The following is an 18,029-nucleotide window of genomic DNA, read 5'->3' on the forward strand; positions in this document are numbered from 1 at the left end:
CGCCGGCACAGAGGTGCGCGCCCCGGACGGCTCGCTGTTGTACCGCCTGCCGCGGGGGCCGGGCGGGCTGCAATAAACGGTTGAACGGGGTTCGGCTCCGCCCGCTCCTTGCGTTTGCGTATTTCCCGGCGTGCCGGTTGTGGCCACACAGCGGCCATGGGCTCGGAGGCGGCGCTGTTGCTGGAGGCGGCGGATTTCGCGGCCGAGAAACACAGGGAGCAGCGGCGGAAGGACCCCGAGGGCACCCCCTACATCAACCACCCCATCGGTGCGGCGGCTCCCCCCGTCTCAGCGCCCTTCTCGTGACCCCCAGAGCGAGCCCCAGGGGCCGCTCGTGTCCGGTCAGCCCCTCCGCTGCGGGACACACACCGCGCGGGGCGGAGCCCCGGCCCCACGCTCTCCCCTCCCGGTATCTCCCGTTCCAGGCGTAGCGCGGATCCTGTCGCACGAGGCGGGCGTCACGGACATCGTGGTGCTGCAGGTAACCGCTCAGCCCGGGGCCGCGGCGGGGACACACCGCCCGGCCGGCCCTGACCGCCCCCGCCGGCCCCGCAGGCCGCGCTGCTGCACGACACGGTGGAGGACACGGACACGACGCTGCCCGAGATCGAGGCGCGCTTCGGGCCCGAGGTGCGGCGCGTGGTGGAGGAGCTGACGGACGACAAAGCGCTGCCGAAGGCGGAGCGGAAGCGGCTGCAGGTGGAGCGCGCGGCCGGGAGCAGCCCCCGCGCCAAGCTGGTGAAACTGGCGGACAAACTGCACAACCTGCGCGACATGCGCCGCTGCGCGCCCAGAGGTGCGACCGCCCCGCGGCCCGGCCCCGCCCATACAGCCGGGCCCGGCGCCGGAAGTGACGCGGTGCGCGTGTCCCTGCAGGGTGGTCGGAGGAGCGCGTTCAGGAGTACTTCCGGTGGGCAGCGGAGGTAGTGGGCGGCCTGCGCGGGACGAGCCCGCCGCTGGAGGCGGCGCTGCAGCGGCTGCTGGAGGAGCGCGGCGTGGCGCTGGGGCCGGGGCCGGGGCAGGGGCAATAAACGCGGCGGGCGCCGCCTCACGTGTTCTTCCTGGTTGCTATGGAGAAGGAATTTCGGGATCGTATGATGGGCATTTCCGGTGCAGGGTCACGTGACGCCATGCACTTCCTGCGCGCGTGTTCCTTTCGCGTGCGGATTCCGACGGAACCGCGGCTCCGCGGCGGCGTTCCGGCCCCGCGGCGGATCCGCCATGGCCTCCACCGCCCGACGTGACGCGCCCGAGCCGCCCGACTTCAGCATCCTGAAGCGGTTGGCGCGGGACCAGCTCATCTACTTGCTGGAGCAGGTCCGGGCGGGCGGGGGGCGCTGGAGAGGGCTCGGGGTGGGGATGGGGCCCGGGGTGCGGGGTTTCCCGGCGCCGCTCCACGCCGCCCGCCCGCCCGCAGCTGCCCGGTAGGAAGGACCTGTTCATCGAGGCCGACCTGATGAGCCCCCTGGACCGCATCGCCAACGTCTCCGTCCTGAAGGTATCTCGGGACCTGGGGTCGGGCCCGGGGGTGCCGGCGCTGCCCGCTGACAGCCCCGCGCCTCGCCCTGCAGCAGCACGAGGTGGACAAGCTGTACAGGGTAGAGAACCGACCAGCCCCCAGCACCAGCGAGCAGTGAGTGCTGTCCGTCTGCTCGGGATTTACCTCCCTGTGCCCACGGGAGCTAAGGTGGCAGCTCTCACACCCTCTCGCCCTGTTCCCAGGCTCTGTTTCCTCGTGCGGCCGCGGGTCAGGACGATGCGGTACATTGCAGGTGAGTGCCCGGCGCGGAGCAGCCTGTGGCCTGTCACTGGTTCATGATCCCTCAGCTCTGCCCTCTGCAGGCGCTCTAGGAAGGTCAGCATATGGCATGTGGGTGGTCCTACGCTGCACTGACTGTAACTCTGCACTGCCAGTACCTTCCGGCCCCTGTAGGCTACTATTCCTGGGCTGGAAAACGGCCCTGTTCCCAGGATCTTCTTTCTGCCCTGGGTGCTGTGAGGGGCAGTGCCCCAGATCTCATCCTACAGGAGAAGATGCTGCAGTTCAGGATGGCAGACAGTATTTACAAGGCCTGCACGTGTGTTGTCTGCAGACATTGTCAATGCTGACAAGATGTCAGGGAGGAGCCGGAAATACAAGATCATCTTCAGCCCCCAGAAGGTCAGTGCTGCTTCTACACCCTGCGGCCTGGTCCAGCCCTCACGCTTCCAGCCCCTCCTGCCAAAACTGGATGTTATTTCTTAACCAGAACTGTTTCACTAAAGTCAAATGGTGTGCCTGGGAAGAAGATAGTCCTGTCTACTATAAGGAGCTTTTTGCCTGCCTCTGGCAGTGTGTGACTGAGGAGCTTTTCTTGTTTTGCAGTTCTATGCCTGTGAGATGGTGCTGGAGGAAGAAGGAGTCTTTGGTGGTGAGTAGGACTGTCGTGCCCTGTGCTGTTCCCCTGCCCAGAGGTTGGCTCACAGTATTCTGACCAACACTGAACCCTGGTACCAGGATCTCCTGGGAGGAGCAGTGGTTCTGCCCCCGCCTGGGCAGAGGAAGGGATGCGTCCCCTCAGAGAGGACCCATCTCTGTTTTCCCCCTCTCCATGAGGAGTTCCTGGGATTCCTGGGGCTGTTTTTACTGGGGGTGGTTCACTGTTGCCTTTTCTTGTCTCACGCTCAGATGTCACCTGTGATGAGTGGTCCTTCTACTTGCTCCCCCTGGATGAAGATATCATCAGTATGGAGCTGCCCGAGTTCTTCCGGGACTACTTCTTGGTCAGTGGGGATGGTCTGCTGGGTGCTGCCTGTGGGATGGCAGCCTTTCTATCACTTGCCTGTGGGCCCAGGCCAGGAAGGCTTTGTTCAGGAAGCCAACATGTGGTGTCCTGCTCGGTTGTCCCACCCCTTGCTGCAGGCTGCTGCCTTCTATCTTGGGGACGATTCTGCTTTGGGCAGTCACTTGGATGTGCTGTGGTGGCTCCACCTGAGCAGCTCTGGGCACCCAGCATGTTCCTGTGTGTGTGGAGTGGGACCGAGCCCATGAACCACCAGCCCTGCTCTGTGTCTGATTGAGGCCCCCAATGCACGCAGTCATTTCCTATCCAGCCTTCACAGAACCACTTTGTGATGCTGCTGTGCTCCTTGCAGGAGGGAGATCACCGCTGGATCAACTCAGTTGCTCGAGCCCTGCAGCTGCTGAACTCCCTGTACGGGCCGTTCAGCAGGGCCTACGGGATTGGGAGGTGTGCCAAGGTAGGTACGGCAGGGCTTGCACTGTGCTCCCACTCTGGAACGAAGTTTGATGGGAGTGCCCCATTTCCTATGCCTGAGCTGAGGCTGTGCAGGGGAAACTGCAGCAGCACCCCATGCATGGCTGGGGACTGTGCTGGCACCCAGCCCCTGCTGTGTGCTGTGGCTCTTGGAGAGCCAGGGGCTGCCCTGTCACAGGCATTGGCACCGTTTTCCCCTCACAGATGAGCTATGAGCTTTGGCGAGACCTGGAGGAGGAGAGCGAGAGTGATGGGCAGGGTAGAAAGCCAGAGATTGGGAACATCTTCCTCATAGACAGAGGTAAGGGCTGGCACCAGCTGGAGTGAGAGGCAGCAGGGCCTGGCAGGGAGAACTGCCTGGGCAGAAAATGGGTCCTCGTTGCAGACATGGACTATGTCACAGCGCTGTGCTCCCAAGTGGTGTACGAGGGGCTAGTGGACGACACCTTCCGTATCAAGTGTGGTAAGTGGTGGGGTCAGTGATGGGGTGACATGGGGCTCTCCTGGGGTCTGTGCTTAGTCCCGGTGTGGGACGGTGCTGGAGGCCATGCATGAGGGCGGATCTGTCTGAAGAAACAGCGAGCGTCGCCTGTATCTGCAGGGACATCACTAGTGCTGGGGCAAAGCAGTTCTGGGGGACCTTGTTGCAGCCTTGCAGTGCTTGAAAGGGGCTTGTAAGAAAGATAGAGATATCTTTTAAAGGATGTAGAATATGTGGTAGGGGCTTTAAACTCAAAGAGAGTAGATTTAGATTAGACATTAGGAAGGAATTCTTGTCTGTGAGGGCAGTAAGGGCCTGGCATGGGCTTCCTGGAAAGGCTGTGGGTGCCCCGTCCTTAGAAGTGCTTAGAAAGCTGGATGGGGCTTTGGGCAGCCTGGTTTAGTGGGGAGTGTCCCTGTCCGTGGCAGGGGGTTTGTAACAAGGCCTTTAAGGTCCTTTCCAACTCAGACCATTCTGTTATTCTGTGATTCATGCTACGATTCTGCAACTCTTCATCTTTCTCTGTAGGGAGTGTGGATTTTGGGCCAGAAGTCACCTCTTCTGACAAGAGCATTAAGGTGCTGCTCAATGCCCAGGACAAGGTGAGTCCTGCTTATGTGGTAGCAGGCCTTTCTGGCACTCTGCAGGGCACCAAGGGGAGGCTGAGCAGAGACTGGCTGGGCACTGCTGAGTCTGGAGGCTTTGGTTGTGATGGGTCGCATGTGGAGATGGGGAAGCAAGGTCTGTGGGCACAGCCTGACCTCTGTTGTCAGCACCACCCCTGTAGGCAGTGTTGAGTTGTGCCTGGGGAGCCTGGGGAGCAGCAACTGCAGTGGTGGGGTGCAGTCTCTTCTCACTGTCAGTCAGGGCAAGTGCTGGCCCCTGGTTGGGCTGTGCTGACCTGACCTGAGCTGTGGCAGGGCACTTAGCGCTGGTGCTGCGGTGCTCTCTGCAGATCTTCAGCCAGATTCGGAACGAACACTTCTCCAGTGTGTTCGGCTTCCTGAGCCAGAAGTCGCGCAACCTGCAGGCGCAATATGATGTGAGTACGGCCTCATGCTGCGGGCTCCCCGACACCATCCCTCCACAGCTGGGTCACTTGCTGGATGCTCTCCCTTCCACAGCGCCGCCAGGGCATGGACATCAAGCAGATGAAGAACTTTGTCTCCCAGGAACTGAAGGGACTAAAGCAAGAGCATCGCCTGTTGAGTCTGCGTAGGTGCTGGGACAGCAAGGAGGGGGAGGCCCCAGCTGCTGCAGTGGGTGCCTGGGCCCTAGGGAAGCAGGGCGTTTGCAGGGCCTTGCAGTCCCTGGGAGGAACGGAATATCTGAGCTGTGGGCAGGGCAGCGGAGGCCGTTGTTGCATGCACAGTGGGACTGCATGCAGACCTGTTACGGCTCCGAAGTGGAAAACTCTCTTGGTTCTACAGATATTGGTGCCTGTGAGTCCATCATGAAAAAGAAAACAAAGCAGGACTTCCAGGAGATGATCAAGGTTGAACATGGTGAGGGCCGTTCCATGTGCCTGTTGTTGCCCCCCATCCTAGCTCTGGCTCTTCCACCTTTGCTCTGACGCCAGCCTCATTGCCCCAGGTCTGGGCTACCTCGCAAACTGGGTGTCCCCTCTAGACCTTTCATGTTGGGGTGGGTTGTGAGGTCCTAGGCAAGGTCAACCCACATCCCTGCAGGCCTGACACATGGGAGAGGAGGCAGCCCAGTATTGCAAGCCTTCCCTTTCCCTGAGGCTCAGGGAGGGAGGCTGAACCCAGATTCTACCTTAGCTAGCTGGTGAGAGCCCCAGGGACAGGAGAAGTGACTCTGCCTCTCCCCCCTGCCACAGCTCTATTGGAGGGTTTCGACATCCGGGAGAGCACCAGCTTCATCGAGGAGCACATTGACCGGCAGGTACGAGCTGAGCTGGGCTCTGGGGCCACGCTCGGGCTGGCAGTGTACTCACGCTACCCACTCCAATGCAGGTGTCCCCCATTGAGAGCTTGCGCCTGATGTGCCTGCTGTCCATCACAGAGAATGGTGAGGGGGAGTCTGGGAGCTCGGTGGAGGTCAGCACCGGGTGCCTTGCACTCACCTCACTGCGGCATCCCTGCAGGTCTCATCCCCAAAGACTACCGTGCCCTGAAGACCCAGTACCTGCAGGTGAGGATGCCTGGGGCACCGGGCTGTGGTGCTCACCAGGGGCACCGGGGCTGTCTGAGCAGGGCTCAGCGCAAGCTGCCCACTCCCTCCTCAGAGCTACGGGCCTGAGCACTTGCTGACCTTCCACAACCTCAAGCACATCGGGCTGCTGACTGAGCAGTCAGCTGGAGAGACCCTGACCGCAGTGGAGAGCAGAGTCAGCAAGCTGGTGACGGACCGAGCGGCAGGTGAGAGCCTGCACCGCAGGAGCCCCAGGGCAAGACAGCCCATCACAGGGCACCGCTGTGCTGAGAGGCGTGTGGCATGGCCCCAGGGCTGGTACTGGTGCCCCGTCTCTTGCAGAGGTGCCTGCACAGCCACCCTCAGCTTGGCTTAGGGCGTGCAGTTGCTGTGATGCATCCAAAGGTTCTGAGCGATTTCTTGTCTTGTTTTCCAGGAAAAATCACGGACGCATTTAATTCTTTGGCCAAGAAGAGCAACTTTCGAGCCATCAGCAAGAAGCTGAGCTTGGTACGTCCTCTGGGGGCTGCTGGGCTGGCAGAAGAGTCGTGCCCAGCCTGCGTCTGACCCACAGGGCTGCCAGCCAGGCACGTGCACTGTGCAGGAGCTGGGCTGCTGCTGGGTGCCCCAGCTTGCCTCGCCAGCTGCAGCTGCTCCAACTCTGCTGCAAGGGCAGTCCCTGCTGCACAGCCCAGCTGTGCCTTTGCTGTCAAGTATCGAGCAATGCTTCCCCACAGATCCCGCGGGTGGACGGCGAGTACAACCTGAAAACGCCTCGGGACATGGCGTACGTTTTCAGCGGGGCCTACACTCCCCTGAGCTGCAAGATCATCGAGCAGGTGAGGCCCCCCGCACGCTCTCCCCGAGCAGAGCCCTGCCTCGTGCACCCCCTGCCCCCGTGGGGCTGCTCCGCTGCCTCCTCTGCAGGGCACATCCCCCTGAGCCTCCCCTGCCCCGCAGGTGCTGGAGCGCCGGGGCTGGCAGGGCTTGGAGGAGGTGGTGCGGCTGCTGAATGGCAACGAGTTTATAATGGCAGGTAGGGCCCGGGGGCGGGGGGCAGGGCCGGGTGTGGGGCTGAGGGTTGGTGCGTGCCGCCCTCTGTGCCCCGCAGACGGTGCGCTGGAAGAGGGCGCGGGCGGGGACGCGCAGCGCGTTGTCCTGGCCGTCTTCCTGGGGGGCTGCACCTTCTCGGAGATCGCCGCTCTCCGCTTCCTGGGCAAGGAGAGAGGTAGGCCGGGGGCTGTGGGGGGGGGGAGGGCGGCAGCGCGGCCCCGCGGGCGCTGAGCGCGAGGCGCTGTGCCCCTCCCCAGGCTGCAGGTTCATCTTCCTGACCACCGCCATCACCAGCAGCGCCCGCATGATGGAGGCCATGGCCGAGGCCAAGGCGTGAGGCCGGGCGGGGGGCGGCGCTGACGGAGCCGGGGCTGCGGGGTGCCCCCGTTCTGCTCAATAAATGCCGCTGCTCCTCTCCGCCTTGGCTCGGTTTCTCCGTGCGCGCGCACGGGCGGCGGCCCTGGGGCGTCATTCAAAGCTGGGCAACGCGGGAGCGCGTCACGGCGTACCCGGTCTGGGTCACGTGATCCGTGTCAAAATCTGCGCGTGCGCCGGAGCCGTGCTCCGTGCGGCCCGACGTAAGCCGTTCTCGTTTGCGATTGGGTAGAAACCCCGGAGGCGTTTCGCTGCCATTGGCTGGCACCCGGCTTGGGGCGGGACCCGAGCGGCGGTTGTGGGCGGGACCCACCGCGGCTCTTCAGCCAATGAGCGCCGCCGGGAGGCGAGTTTGAATCAACGGCCCGGGACGGGCGGCGGTGGCGGCGCAGAGCGGAGCCATGAGGAAGAGGTGCGGGGCCGGGACGGCAAGCCGGGCGATGGGAGCGGGGCCGGGGCTTGGGGCCGCCGGGCACGGGAGCGGGGAGGGCGCCGGGGCCGTTCGGCCGCTCAGGACCCGCTGCCCGCAGTGAGGTGCTGGCGGCCGAGGCCGTGTCGTGCCTGAACCGCGCCCTGGCGGCGCTGCGGAACATCTGGGAGGAGATCGGCATCCCCGAGGAGCTGCGGCTGGAGCGCACCGGGGCGGTGAAGAAGCACATCAAGGTGAGCGGGGGCCGGGCCGGGCGGGACGGGACGGGGAGCAGCGGCCCCCGGCGCGCGGTGACCGTGCCGTGCTGCAGAACCTCCTGGACATGATGGTGGCGGAGGAGGAGCACCTGAAGGAGCAGCTGCTGAAGAGCGTCGCCGTGTACCGGAAAGAGCTCGACGGCCTCTGCAGCGAGCTGCAGCTGGAGCCCTTCGAGGTGAGGGCCCGGCCGTCCCCGCGCGGGGCAGGCCGCTCTCCGGAGCCTCCTCCCCTGAAGCTGCGCGGGGCCGAAGCCTTTTGCTGTCCCCCCGCCGGCGCTGGGCGGTGGTTGCGAGGCGGCTGGGCGCTACGCAGCGTTGTGCTGGAGGCACTGCGCCTGCCCAGGGCGTGCCTTGCTGAGAGCTAAAGCTGTGTCCCAGCTGTGCTCAAGAAGCGCGAAGTACCTGAGTTACATCTAAAAAAATAAAAAAAAAAAAGTCGTAGAGAATAGACCCTGATTCCTGGCTTCTTTTAGACAGAGGAGGGGAGCACCATTCTGCAGATGGTGAAGGATTTACATACCCGCGTGGAAGTGATGTTGAAGCAGAAAAGGGATAGGAAGCAGGAACTGAAGGCTCTGCAGGAACAAGATAAGAACCTGTGTGACATCCTCTGCGTGTCCCTCTTCAGCATTGATGGTGCTGCCGTGCCCAGCCTGGAGGAGCTGGACCGCTACCGACGCCACGTGGCCTCCCTCAGCGCCGAGAAGGTGAGAGCAGGAGGGGCTGTGGGCTCCGGGGATGGCGGGGAAGATCCCCGCTGGGTCTTCATGGGGCTCCTCACCTCTAGGTGCGAAGGCAGGAAGAATTTGCCAGCATCAAGCGGCAGGTCATCCTCTGCATGGAGGAGCTGGAGCACAGCCCGGACACCAGCTTCGAGCGGGACGTGGTGTGCGAGGACGAGGAGGCCTTCTGCTTGTCCACGGACAACATTGCTAACCTCCAGAACCTGCTGCAGCAGGTATGTTAGCACACTGAGCTAGCATTGCCGTGATTTACAGCACTGCGGAGGCTAGCTGGCAGCACACTGTAAAGGCTGCTCTGTCTGTAGCAAGCCCATGTGTTAGAATGTAGTTGTAGGAGCTTTTGCTTGGAAACATTGGAGGATGAGCAAGGGGCTCTGCTATCTGTAGTCTGCGAGCAGCCTGCCTGCATCCTTCAGTGCCAGGCTGTGGCAGGGCTGAACTCGCACTTTCCCTCTGCAGCTGGAAGCGCGGCGGGCCCTGAATGAAGCCATGTGTGCAGAGCTGCGCTCCAGGATCACTGAGCTTTGGGAAAGGCTGCAGGTTCCTGAGGAGGAGAGGGAGTCTTTTGCAGTGCACATGACTGGATCCAAAGCCAAAACCAGGGAAGCTGTAAGGACTGCCTGATGCCCTTTGGGAGTGGGAGGACAAGGGAGGAGCAGCTCTGGGTTTCGCGCTTGTTTGCTCATCTGGAGTGGAGGAGCAGCTTCCAGCTGTCAGGCATCACGTGAGCAGGCCAAATCCTGCCCTCGAGGATTAGGGGAGCTGGGAGCTGGTGCTGGTGGTTGGCTCGCTCAGAGGAGGCTTATGTGGAAGTTAAATTGTGTTCCGCTCCTCTTCTATTCTTTTTTTCTTCTGAGTCCGTGCTGTGGTTGTGTTGGCAGCTGCAGCTGGAAGTAGACCGTCTGGAGGAGCTGAAGCTGCAGAACATGAAGTCAGTGGTTCAGGCAATCCGCGCAGAGCTGACTGAATACTGGGACAAATGCTTCTACAGCCAGGAGCAGAGGGATGCCTTCAGTCCCTATTACGATGGTGGGTGGTGGCTCTTCCTGTAACTGACTCCCCTGGGGGAGCTGCAGCAGCCCAGCTGCCCAAAAGGGCTGCTGAGTGGTGTGGGGGTCCCGGGTGCTTCCTGAATGTGCTGCTGTATCTTCCCAGAGGACTATACAGAGGCCCTGCTCCAGCTCCACGATACTGAGGTGGGGAAGGTGAAAAGCTACTACAAAACACACAAGGAGCTGTTTGAAGCTGTTCAGAAATGGGAGGAAAACTGGAAGATGTTTCTGGAGCTGGAGGTATTGGGCGGTGCTACATCTCTGGGCTGTGCATGGGGGCTGGTGAGGGAATGGGATGCTGTGCCTGGTGTGTTGACCCAAGGAGTGCAGTTTGTGCAGGTGTTGCACCACTAAGGTGACTTCCTCCAGGGTCCATGGGAGTGCTGGGCAGTGAGGCTGGGCCCCATCTAATTATCTCCTGATCTCTTTTCTGTGCTAGAGGAAAACAGCTGACCCCAGCCGCTTCTCCAATCGCGGGGGGAGCCTGCTGAAAGAAGAGAAGCAGCGAGCAAAACTGCAGAAAACTCTTTCCAAGGTAGGTACAGATCTGGAGAAGAAGCTGTAGTCCTGAATAGGCACGGGTAACGCTGACCAGGGAGAAGCACAGCACTTGGAGCACCAGCAAGGGCTGTCTCTGGGCAGGGAGCTGCCCATGTCAAGGATGACAGCCCCTACACTGCCCTACTGTCCTGATCAGCTGCAGGAGGAGCTGCAGAGCAGGATCCAGGCCTGGGAGCAGGAGCGTGAGGAGCCTTTCCTGGTGAAGGGACAGCAGTTCATGGAGTATGTGACAGAGCAGTGGCAGCTGTATCGCATGGAGAAAGAGAAGGAGAAACAGGAGCGGGTGAGTGCGGAGCTGAACGTGCTATCCTGGCCTGGCACCGGACTATCAGTGGCCCAGCCCTGCTTGGTGGGGAAAGCAGTTCCAGCCCAGGCTCCCTGCCAGCTCCCTAGGGCAGAGGGGCTCTTCCTGCTCTTTTCTGGCTCTGTGTGTGATCATCTTCCTCAAACAGCAGAGGCAGGTGGCTGCCCGCATCTGTGTTGAGCCCAAGCTGCTAAAGACCTGTAGTGTTTGTACCTGCAAGTACTCTCCTGTTACTGAAGCACCCGCTCCCTGGGTGCAGTGATTTTTGCCTGCTAGCAGGAGCCTGTCCTTCCCTGGCATTGAGCAGAAGTTCCATGGTGCTGTGCAGCCAGCTGCATGCTGCTCCTCTGCTCAGATTTGTGAGTGTGGGTCTTTCACACAGCACCTGAAGAAAAGCCGCCAGATTGAGACAGAGATGATGTATGGGAGCACCCCAAGGACTCCTATCAAGCGTCGAGTGCTTGGCCCCCATACACCTGGCAAAGTAAGGAAGGTAAACTGTCCATGTTGGGTATGGAGTGCTTCGCTGAGACCCTACCAGGGCTTCAGCTAGGCAAGTGCTGTGAGGATAATGATGTTCAGAGCCCTCCTTCTGGGCTTAGTCTCACAAAGAGATGCCAGAACGGCCCGGGCATATTGCAGCAGCAGTGTAAGAGAATCTTATGCTGTACATGGGCATCAGGAGTGGGCTGCAGGTACCTCTGTTCTCTGTGGGGACAATGGGATCTGTTGCCCTGCTCTGGAGCCAGTGCTTTCACCATGGTTTCCCTGGTGTGGTGCATCCCCTGGCTCCCTCCCCACACACCGTGTGCTCTGCTTTCCTCCAGCTCAACGGCACTTCCCTCTCCACTGCCACTCCTAACAGCACCATTCGTTCAGCTTTCGGGGCAACTCTCTTCCATTCACCAACATCTCGGCTGCCACCCTCTGGAGGGAAGGTGAGAGGCGTTCAGGAGCATCCCTGCTCGCAGGGCGGCCTGGTGCAGCGCCGCTGTGCCACGCTTCTGTACAACACTGCCAGGCCAGGTTGTGCTCAGCTGCCTCCTCCTGGGATACGAAGGCTGCTCTGCTGGTACCTGCTATGCTGGGCAGCCATGCTGCTGGTAGGATGTTTTGGGGACCGATAGTGCCTGAGTTAAAAGGAGGATGGTAGCATGCAGAAAATCTCCCTCCAACCCAGATTTCTGGTGTTCTTCGGCCTTAGACCTAAGATGCAGGGTTTTAGGAGCTTGAAGTACCTCTGGCAGCGCAGGGCAGCAGCCCCAGGTCCGGCACGGTGCTGCGGGCTGCCCTCAGCTCACACATCTGCCTCCTGTCCCACAGCTCGGCCAGGCTTGGACCCCCAGCCGCGCAGCTGCGAAGCCCCCCCGGCCCGGACACAGGGAGCGGAACAAGGAGAACCTGTCACAGCTGAACGGAACCACCCTGAGCGGTGGGTGCAGCCCCGCAGCCCCTGCCCAGCGTAACTACAGCGTTAATTCTGTTGCCAGCACCTATTCTGAGTTTGCGGTAATTCACCTCTTCTAAACGTGCCTCCCCTCACTGGGCTGCACCCAGGGTGTGCTCCCCGCTCCTCCCTGAGCACCCCAGGGCCACGGCTGTGCACAGCCCTACCTCTGCCCCGCGCAGAGCGGCTGCTCCTGCCAGCGCCCACGGCACCAGCTGCTGACTCCATGTCAGGAACTTAAAGTGAAGTTTGGTGACCTACGCTAAGCACTGCTCAATCGTGTGCAGGCCCTGAGCAGCCCAGTGGGGATCTGACACTAACACAGGAGGACTGTGATGCTTGGCTCTTGCTGGCCCCTTCAGGAGCAAAGCTGTGCCCGTGCCTGTGACACGGTCCTGTTGTGCCAGGCCTCCTGCATAGCCCTGCTGTAGCAATGCAGCCATCCTCCAGAGCTGGGTCTGCTCCCAGCTGCTTAGCAGAGAACCTCCGTGTGGTTTAATGCAGTGTGTCATGGGGGGGTGTGCCCCATTGCAGCCCAGTGGGGCCTGGGCAGCTGGCAGCAGCAGCGCTCTGTCGCTGTACTAACTTAGTCACTGGGAGAAGGGAGAGTGGGAGCCTTTTCCTGCAGCCTGCATGGCTTCATCAGTGCATGTGCTGCCCTCTCAGCACACGGGGAGGGATCCCTGTTCCGCTTGTTCTGCAGGCATGAGGTGTGCTGGATGAGCAGAGGCTCCTGGGGGTGCTGAGGAGGGTGATCTCCACTGTGGGATGGAGCTTTGCTGCCTGGAGGCCTCTGCCCTTCTTTCAGACTTCAGGTCCAAGCACTAACACCTTCTGCCTCAGACAGATGTAAACATCCCTCCCCATGGCAGCTGAGAGGTGCTGAGGCTGCCCTGACACCAGGCCCTGCTCCCATGCACGTGTGCTGCTCTCACTGGGCAGAGGCAGGGTCCTGCAGAGCTCCCTCCTGCACGCAGCTGTCTGTGCCCACCCCCCGCCTGTGCTCCTGCTTCCCCTCCCTGCAGCCAAGGCCACTTTGTTGGCACTGATTGCTGCCCATGACCAGCACTGTGCGTGCTACCAGCTGCGGGAGGGAGGAGCCCAGCTCCTCGCCTGGGGCTCTTGGGGCAGCACACATCGTTGCTTCTGGGCTGTTCCCAGTTCTCTCCCAGCTACCGGGAGCAAATCCTTCCTGCCATCTCCTGAAGAAAGAGGGCAGGGCTTTGATTTCTCAAACAAGCAACAGCTCTGTCTCTGTGGCCCTTGACACAGCCGCCCTCTTCCCCCCCCCTCATCCCTATCTCTGCTTCTTGTATCCACAGCGTGAACTCTCAAAGGCCTCCAGGTGTGATACCAGCTCCCGCATCCTCAACTCCACCACCACCAACGCCTACTGCTGAGGTGCTGCCACGGGCTCCAGCTCTCTGTAGTCGTAGTGAGTCGCTCTTCTGGCAGCTCTTGGCCCCAGGGGCCACTGCTCTCGGTTTAACTTCTAGCGAGCTCCCAGGTGAGCCTGGCTCTGCGCAGCGGGGGGGGTGTTCCCCCCTTGCGAGGTCAGTGCCTGAATGGGACGCTTTTAAGATGCTGTTTTTATTTGGGGAACGCTTGCAAATGTTTGTGATTAAAGATTTAAGATTTAAAGACAGTCTGGGGATAGTGCAGCAGTGGGTGCTGCAGCCCAGCAGTGTGGTGGTGCGAGGGCACAGAGCTCTGCCTTCCTGAGTGTGTGCTGGGACAGACAGGACCAAGCACAGAGAACTTTTTCTCCCCCCCAGTTCCTGTAGCTATTGTGTCCTAGGGCCTTTCTCTGTCACCATCACAGCAGCTGTGCTTCAGCCAGGGCTCACTTTAGCTGAAGTTCCTCCAGCAGCCACACTGGGCTGCAGCCTGGCCTCAGCAAATCATCTCTCCTAGGAGGGCAGCATGGGCATGCGTGTCCTGCAGGTGCCCTGTGCTCCTGGAGCTCAGGACACTGCTTCCCCTGCATCCTCTGCCCCTCCTGAAGCACGCAGAGGACAGGGCTGGAGGTGGGATCAAGTCCAGCAGCCTCCAGTCCTGCCCCTTCCCCTTCTCCTTCTCTGCTCCAGCTGCACTCGGTGGTAAAACGTGCTGGTGGTGGCAGTTTGCACCTTTAGTCATGATCCGAGCTTCGTTAATAATTTGCACCTTGTTATCACTACAGGCCCCCCCCCCCCCCCGCCCCTTGCTGTTACTTAATCCCCCAGTTCTGTCTCCTTACTCTGTAACTGTATATACCGGTGGTAGGAATAATGCATATCTGTACATATAGCCACTGCTGTTCGTGTGTTTGTTGGGATGACCAAAGTCTCTGTTCTCAGAGCTGGGGGGGCAGGGTCAGGGCTGGGCATTTCCCCCTCCCCTGTTGTCCCCCTAGGGACGGGGACAGACAGGAGCCATCCTTTGTAAGCAACATGAAGCACTACTGCAGCTGTTACAAAAAAATAAGATTTAATAAATACATTCATTCTGAGTCATCTCCAGCCTGGGCTGCACTCGGCAGCAGCCCCGCTCCAGCGCCTGAGGTCAGGTCAGGCAGGGGGGGCTGAGCTCCCCCTGTCAGCTCCCACGCTTGGTCCCAGCTTCCAGGGCCAGGGCCAGGGCTGTGCTGGGTGGGGGGGAGCAGCGCTCCACGCAGTGCCAGGAACCCTAAGCCCCTCACTGCTGCAGGACGCAGACGTAGGTGTTCCAGGGCCCGCACACCACCTCCTGTGCCCGCAGCCCCTCAGCCCAGAGCTGCTCCACGCGGCGGGGGCAGTCGCAGCTGCTGCGGTCCCCGTGCCCGAGCTGCCCGTATTTACCTGCAGGCAGAGCAGTGCGTGCTGGGGCCTGGTGCTGCCTGGCAGAGGGATTCATCTGGGGACAGCGGCAAAAGCCGGCAGCACCCCAAATCAACCCCTGGATAAGCAATAAAGCAGTAAAACCACAGAGCACGGGCAGCGCTTACCCCAGCCCCAGGTGTACAGCTCTCCACCTCCTGCAACAGGGACAATGGCATCAGCCCCCAGCACGGGGCTGCAGGACCCCCCCTGGCCCTGGGCACTCACGTGTGACCACAGCCGTGTGCCGGGACCCGCAGCTCACTGCAGCCACTGCCGGCTCCTGCGGGAGGTCCAGCAGGGCCGGGAAGGCCTGGATGGAGATGAAGGCGGCGCCTGGCGGCTCCCCAGGCAGCGGCAGATCCTCGGGCCCTGCACACAGCACGGCTCAGCCCCACAGCCGGGCCCAGCGCTGCCGCAGCCCCACAGCGTCCTCACCTGCGCCCACGTCCTCATCCTGTGCCTGCTCCTCTGCCACCGCCCGGGAGGGCAGCGCCAGCTGGCCCGACTCATTCCAGCCCCACACGTAGAGGTCTCCTCCGTCTGTGGAGGACGTGTCCCTGTCAGGGCCCAGCAGGAGCCACCACCCCATGCCCCCAGACAGCAACGAGCCCCTCACCGCTGACACAGGCCGAGTGCCACCCGCCAGCTGCCACCGCCCGCATGGGCACCCCGCCCAGCGCCTCCACCAGCCGCGGCCGCTGCTCGGATTCCAGGCTGCCATGGCCAAGCTGCCCGTGCCTGTGAGGAGACACACGGACACACAGCAGGGCACAGACAGACGCTTTCCCACCAACCCTCGCCCCATGCCTGCTGTCCCTGTGTGGCCGTGTGCAGCTCAGACCTAAGGGGCTGCATGGTGCCACAGCTATATTTAAACCAATGACGTGGGACACAACCATAAAGCAATCCGTGTTTATGCATCACTCCCTCATCACACCGCTGCTGCCTGAGCTATGGTCACGGCGCTGGCTCAGCACAGCCGCCCCCCCAGGCACAGGCCTGGCAGGGGTGGGATTCCCCGCAGTGCCGGGTTTGGGCCCAGTTGGAAGGCAGCACTGGCCGACACAGGCAGCTGAAGGCAGCGGTGCTGAGCACGGGGTCGGGACCTGGCTGCAGTCACAGCGAGCACACAGTGTACAGCAAAGCAGCAGCAGCTGTGACTGTCACACCCACTGCAGAAGCAGAAAGGCCTGTGGAAAGGGCTTTAAAAAAAGCCAGTTTGGAGGGAAGGGTCGAGGAGGAGGGAGGGATCAGGTTTGGGTGTAAAAGCGAAGCAGACAGCTCAGCCGTAACTGCTGCACACCGGTTGGAGGCTCTGGGCACAGCAGTGCTGGTGGGGAGCATCTCAGTCAGCAGTGAACAGCAGCAGGCGTTCGTTACGCACCTGGTGAGCCTTCAACACCACCACCACCACCCAAGGCTCTTGTGCTTGTGACCAAAGCTCAGCCGTGGCATTTCAGGTTTGCAAAGTTAATCCTGAAATCACAGACTCATGGGCTGGCTTAGGCTGGAAGGGCATAGAGCTTCGCACTCCCAGGCGCTGCTCTGGGCACCCGGCACAGCTCCGCTGCCCAGGCCCAGCACAGCTCTGGGCACTGCAGCAATGGGCACCGGCAGCTCCGGGCACAGCGCCCTCTGAAATACACAAACGATGTGTAGAAACCTTTCCTTTAAAGGGAAGGACCCAACACTGTTAGTATCTGTAAATGTAAGCACTGCTGAGCTGACTGCTATGACAACAGCCACCGAACACCGGGCATGAAACCAAAGGCAGCTGCACCACCCCGGGATCAGCTCCCGCTGGCACCACGGCGCCGCTGAACACCGAGAGCAAGCGTCGCCGGCTTCGTCTCATGAAAAGCAGCGCAGACATCAACAAGCAAACCCTCCCATAGCGCTGCTAGCGGCTGGGGGCTGCTGTGGGCAGGACGGGAGGCACACCGGCACCCAGCGCCGCGGCCGTGCCAGCGACAGCACAGCCAGGGGCGGCAGCCCCAGCCCGGCACGGGCAGCGCCCCACGTCACCCCCAGCCTCACCGCATGGCTCCGGGGGCTCGGCCCCGGGCACTGCACCGACAGCGCCGGGAAGGGCACGGAGCAGCCCCAGCTCTGGCAGCAGCGCCGGCAAACAGCCACAGCCCCTGCCCAGCACGGCCCCAGGGCACGCGCACAGGAGCTGCTCGGTGCGAACGCGGCTCGAGGCCGCACGGAGCCGCCCCCACCGCGTCACACGGGACAGCACGAGGAACTTGTGGGTAGAGAGCAAAGCCGCGGTCAGCTCGGGGGGGGGGGACACACAGGATGACCCCCAACGCCGTGGCCTGGGCAGGGAGCACCCAGTGCCCCTCCCCGGGCCCCAGCGGGCAGCTCCGGGGCACTCGGCGTCCGCAGGGCGCGATCAAGAACCGAGACTCGAGCTCCTCCTTGCAGACAGCGTTTATGTGCGGCAGCAGCACGAGGAGCGACGGGAGCTCGGGCTGCAAACGGCGCGCTCAGCCGGCTCCCTCAGCAGCTCCGCGATTGGACGGCGCTCCATAACCCACGACCGCGGAGCCCCGAACCGCGGCGCGCCCCTCCGCCCCGCACCCCCCGCCCGTTCCCCGCTCACCTGCCGCCGCCCCAGCCGTACACCTCCCCGGCCGCTCCCAGCCCCAGAGCGTGCTCGTGGCCCAGCGCCAACGCGCGAAGCGGCGGCGCTCCGGACAGCGCGGTGTAGAACGGCGGCCGCGGGGCCACGAACCCGTCCGGCAGCAGCGGCAGCGCGGGGCGCGACCCCGGCGGCAGCGCCCGGCTCCAGGCGGGCTCTCCCCGCAGCTCTCCCCGCAGCGCCGCGGCGCGGGGCCACGCCTCGGCCGCCGCCCCCCGCAGCAGCACCACGTGCGTCTCCGACGGCAGCGCCGCGACGCAGTCCTCGGGCAGCGGCCGCCGCCGCCCCGCGCTCAGCACCTCCAGCCCGGAGCCTGCGGGAGCGGAGGGGTCGGGCCCGAGCGGGGAATGTGGGGCGGGGGGAAAGGGTCTGAACCCCGGGGAGAACCGGGCACCGAGGGGGCTCGGAGGGCGGCACCGCGGAGGGGA

General features: G+C 62.4%; 4 protein-coding genes across 8 annotated transcripts in view; 3 read left to right on the plus strand and 1 right to left on the minus strand.

The window, feature by feature from the left end:
• On the plus strand, positions 19 to 1,058 carry HDDC3 (HD domain containing 3). The gene is made up of 4 exons (XM_021406700.1): positions 19 to 268; positions 426 to 481; positions 556 to 796; positions 877 to 1,058. The coding sequence occupies exons 1-4, from the start codon at positions 157 to 159 to the stop codon at positions 1,029 to 1,031; spliced, it is 564 nt and encodes a 187-aa protein (XP_021262375.1). The 5' UTR covers positions 19 to 156; the 3' UTR covers positions 1,032 to 1,058.
• Positions 1,076 to 7,362, plus strand: VPS33B (VPS33B, late endosome and lysosome associated). Its single transcript, XM_021406689.1, has 23 exons — positions 1,076 to 1,317; positions 1,418 to 1,498; positions 1,572 to 1,633; positions 1,723 to 1,772; positions 2,094 to 2,161; positions 2,366 to 2,411; positions 2,669 to 2,763; positions 3,136 to 3,240; positions 3,462 to 3,558; positions 3,643 to 3,720; positions 4,267 to 4,340; positions 4,694 to 4,780; positions 4,863 to 4,953; positions 5,169 to 5,243; positions 5,579 to 5,643; positions 5,715 to 5,769; positions 5,846 to 5,892; positions 5,987 to 6,119; positions 6,329 to 6,402; positions 6,630 to 6,731; positions 6,853 to 6,928; positions 7,004 to 7,120; positions 7,203 to 7,362. Exons 1-23 carry the CDS (start codon positions 1,222 to 1,224, stop codon positions 7,280 to 7,282), a joined length of 1,854 nt encoding a protein of 617 aa, XP_021262364.1. The 5' UTR covers positions 1,076 to 1,221; the 3' UTR covers positions 7,283 to 7,362.
• On the plus strand, positions 7,483 to 14,595 carry PRC1 (protein regulator of cytokinesis 1). Of its 5 annotated transcripts, none has more exons than XM_021406690.1 (14): positions 7,483 to 7,732; positions 7,851 to 7,983; positions 8,061 to 8,183; positions 8,481 to 8,714; positions 8,795 to 8,965; positions 9,210 to 9,359; positions 9,632 to 9,779; positions 9,906 to 10,042; positions 10,242 to 10,337; positions 10,500 to 10,646; positions 11,050 to 11,160; positions 11,495 to 11,605; positions 11,991 to 12,176; positions 13,437 to 14,595. In XM_021406690.1, the coding sequence occupies exons 1-14, from the start codon at positions 7,722 to 7,724 to the stop codon at positions 13,512 to 13,514; spliced, it is 1,836 nt and encodes a 611-aa protein (XP_021262365.1). In that variant the 5' UTR covers positions 7,483 to 7,721; the 3' UTR covers positions 13,515 to 14,595. The 5 variants fall into 5 exon arrangements, with proteins under 5 accessions (XP_021262365.1, XP_021262369.1, XP_021262366.1 ...); XM_021406694.1 differs by having other exon boundaries at positions 11,991 to 12,099; XM_021406691.1 differs by having other exon boundaries at positions 11,050 to 11,151.
• Positions 14,659 to 18,029, minus strand: part of RCCD1 (RCC1 domain containing 1) — a 3,669-nt gene continuing 298 nt past the window's right edge. Inside the window, 6 exon segments of the mRNA XM_021406701.1 lie at positions 14,659 to 14,933; positions 15,080 to 15,109; positions 15,180 to 15,323; positions 15,390 to 15,494; positions 15,571 to 15,692; positions 17,563 to 17,985. Coding sequence (XP_021262376.1) covers positions 14,659 to 14,933; positions 15,080 to 15,109; positions 15,180 to 15,323; positions 15,390 to 15,494; positions 15,571 to 15,692; positions 17,563 to 17,985 — 1,099 coding nt within the window.

Source organism: Numida meleagris, chromosome 9 (genome assembly GCF_002078875.1).
Source record: "Numida meleagris isolate 19003 breed g44 Domestic line chromosome 9, NumMel1.0, whole genome shotgun sequence".
Lineage (NCBI taxonomy): Eukaryota > Metazoa > Chordata > Aves > Galliformes > Numididae > Numida > Numida meleagris.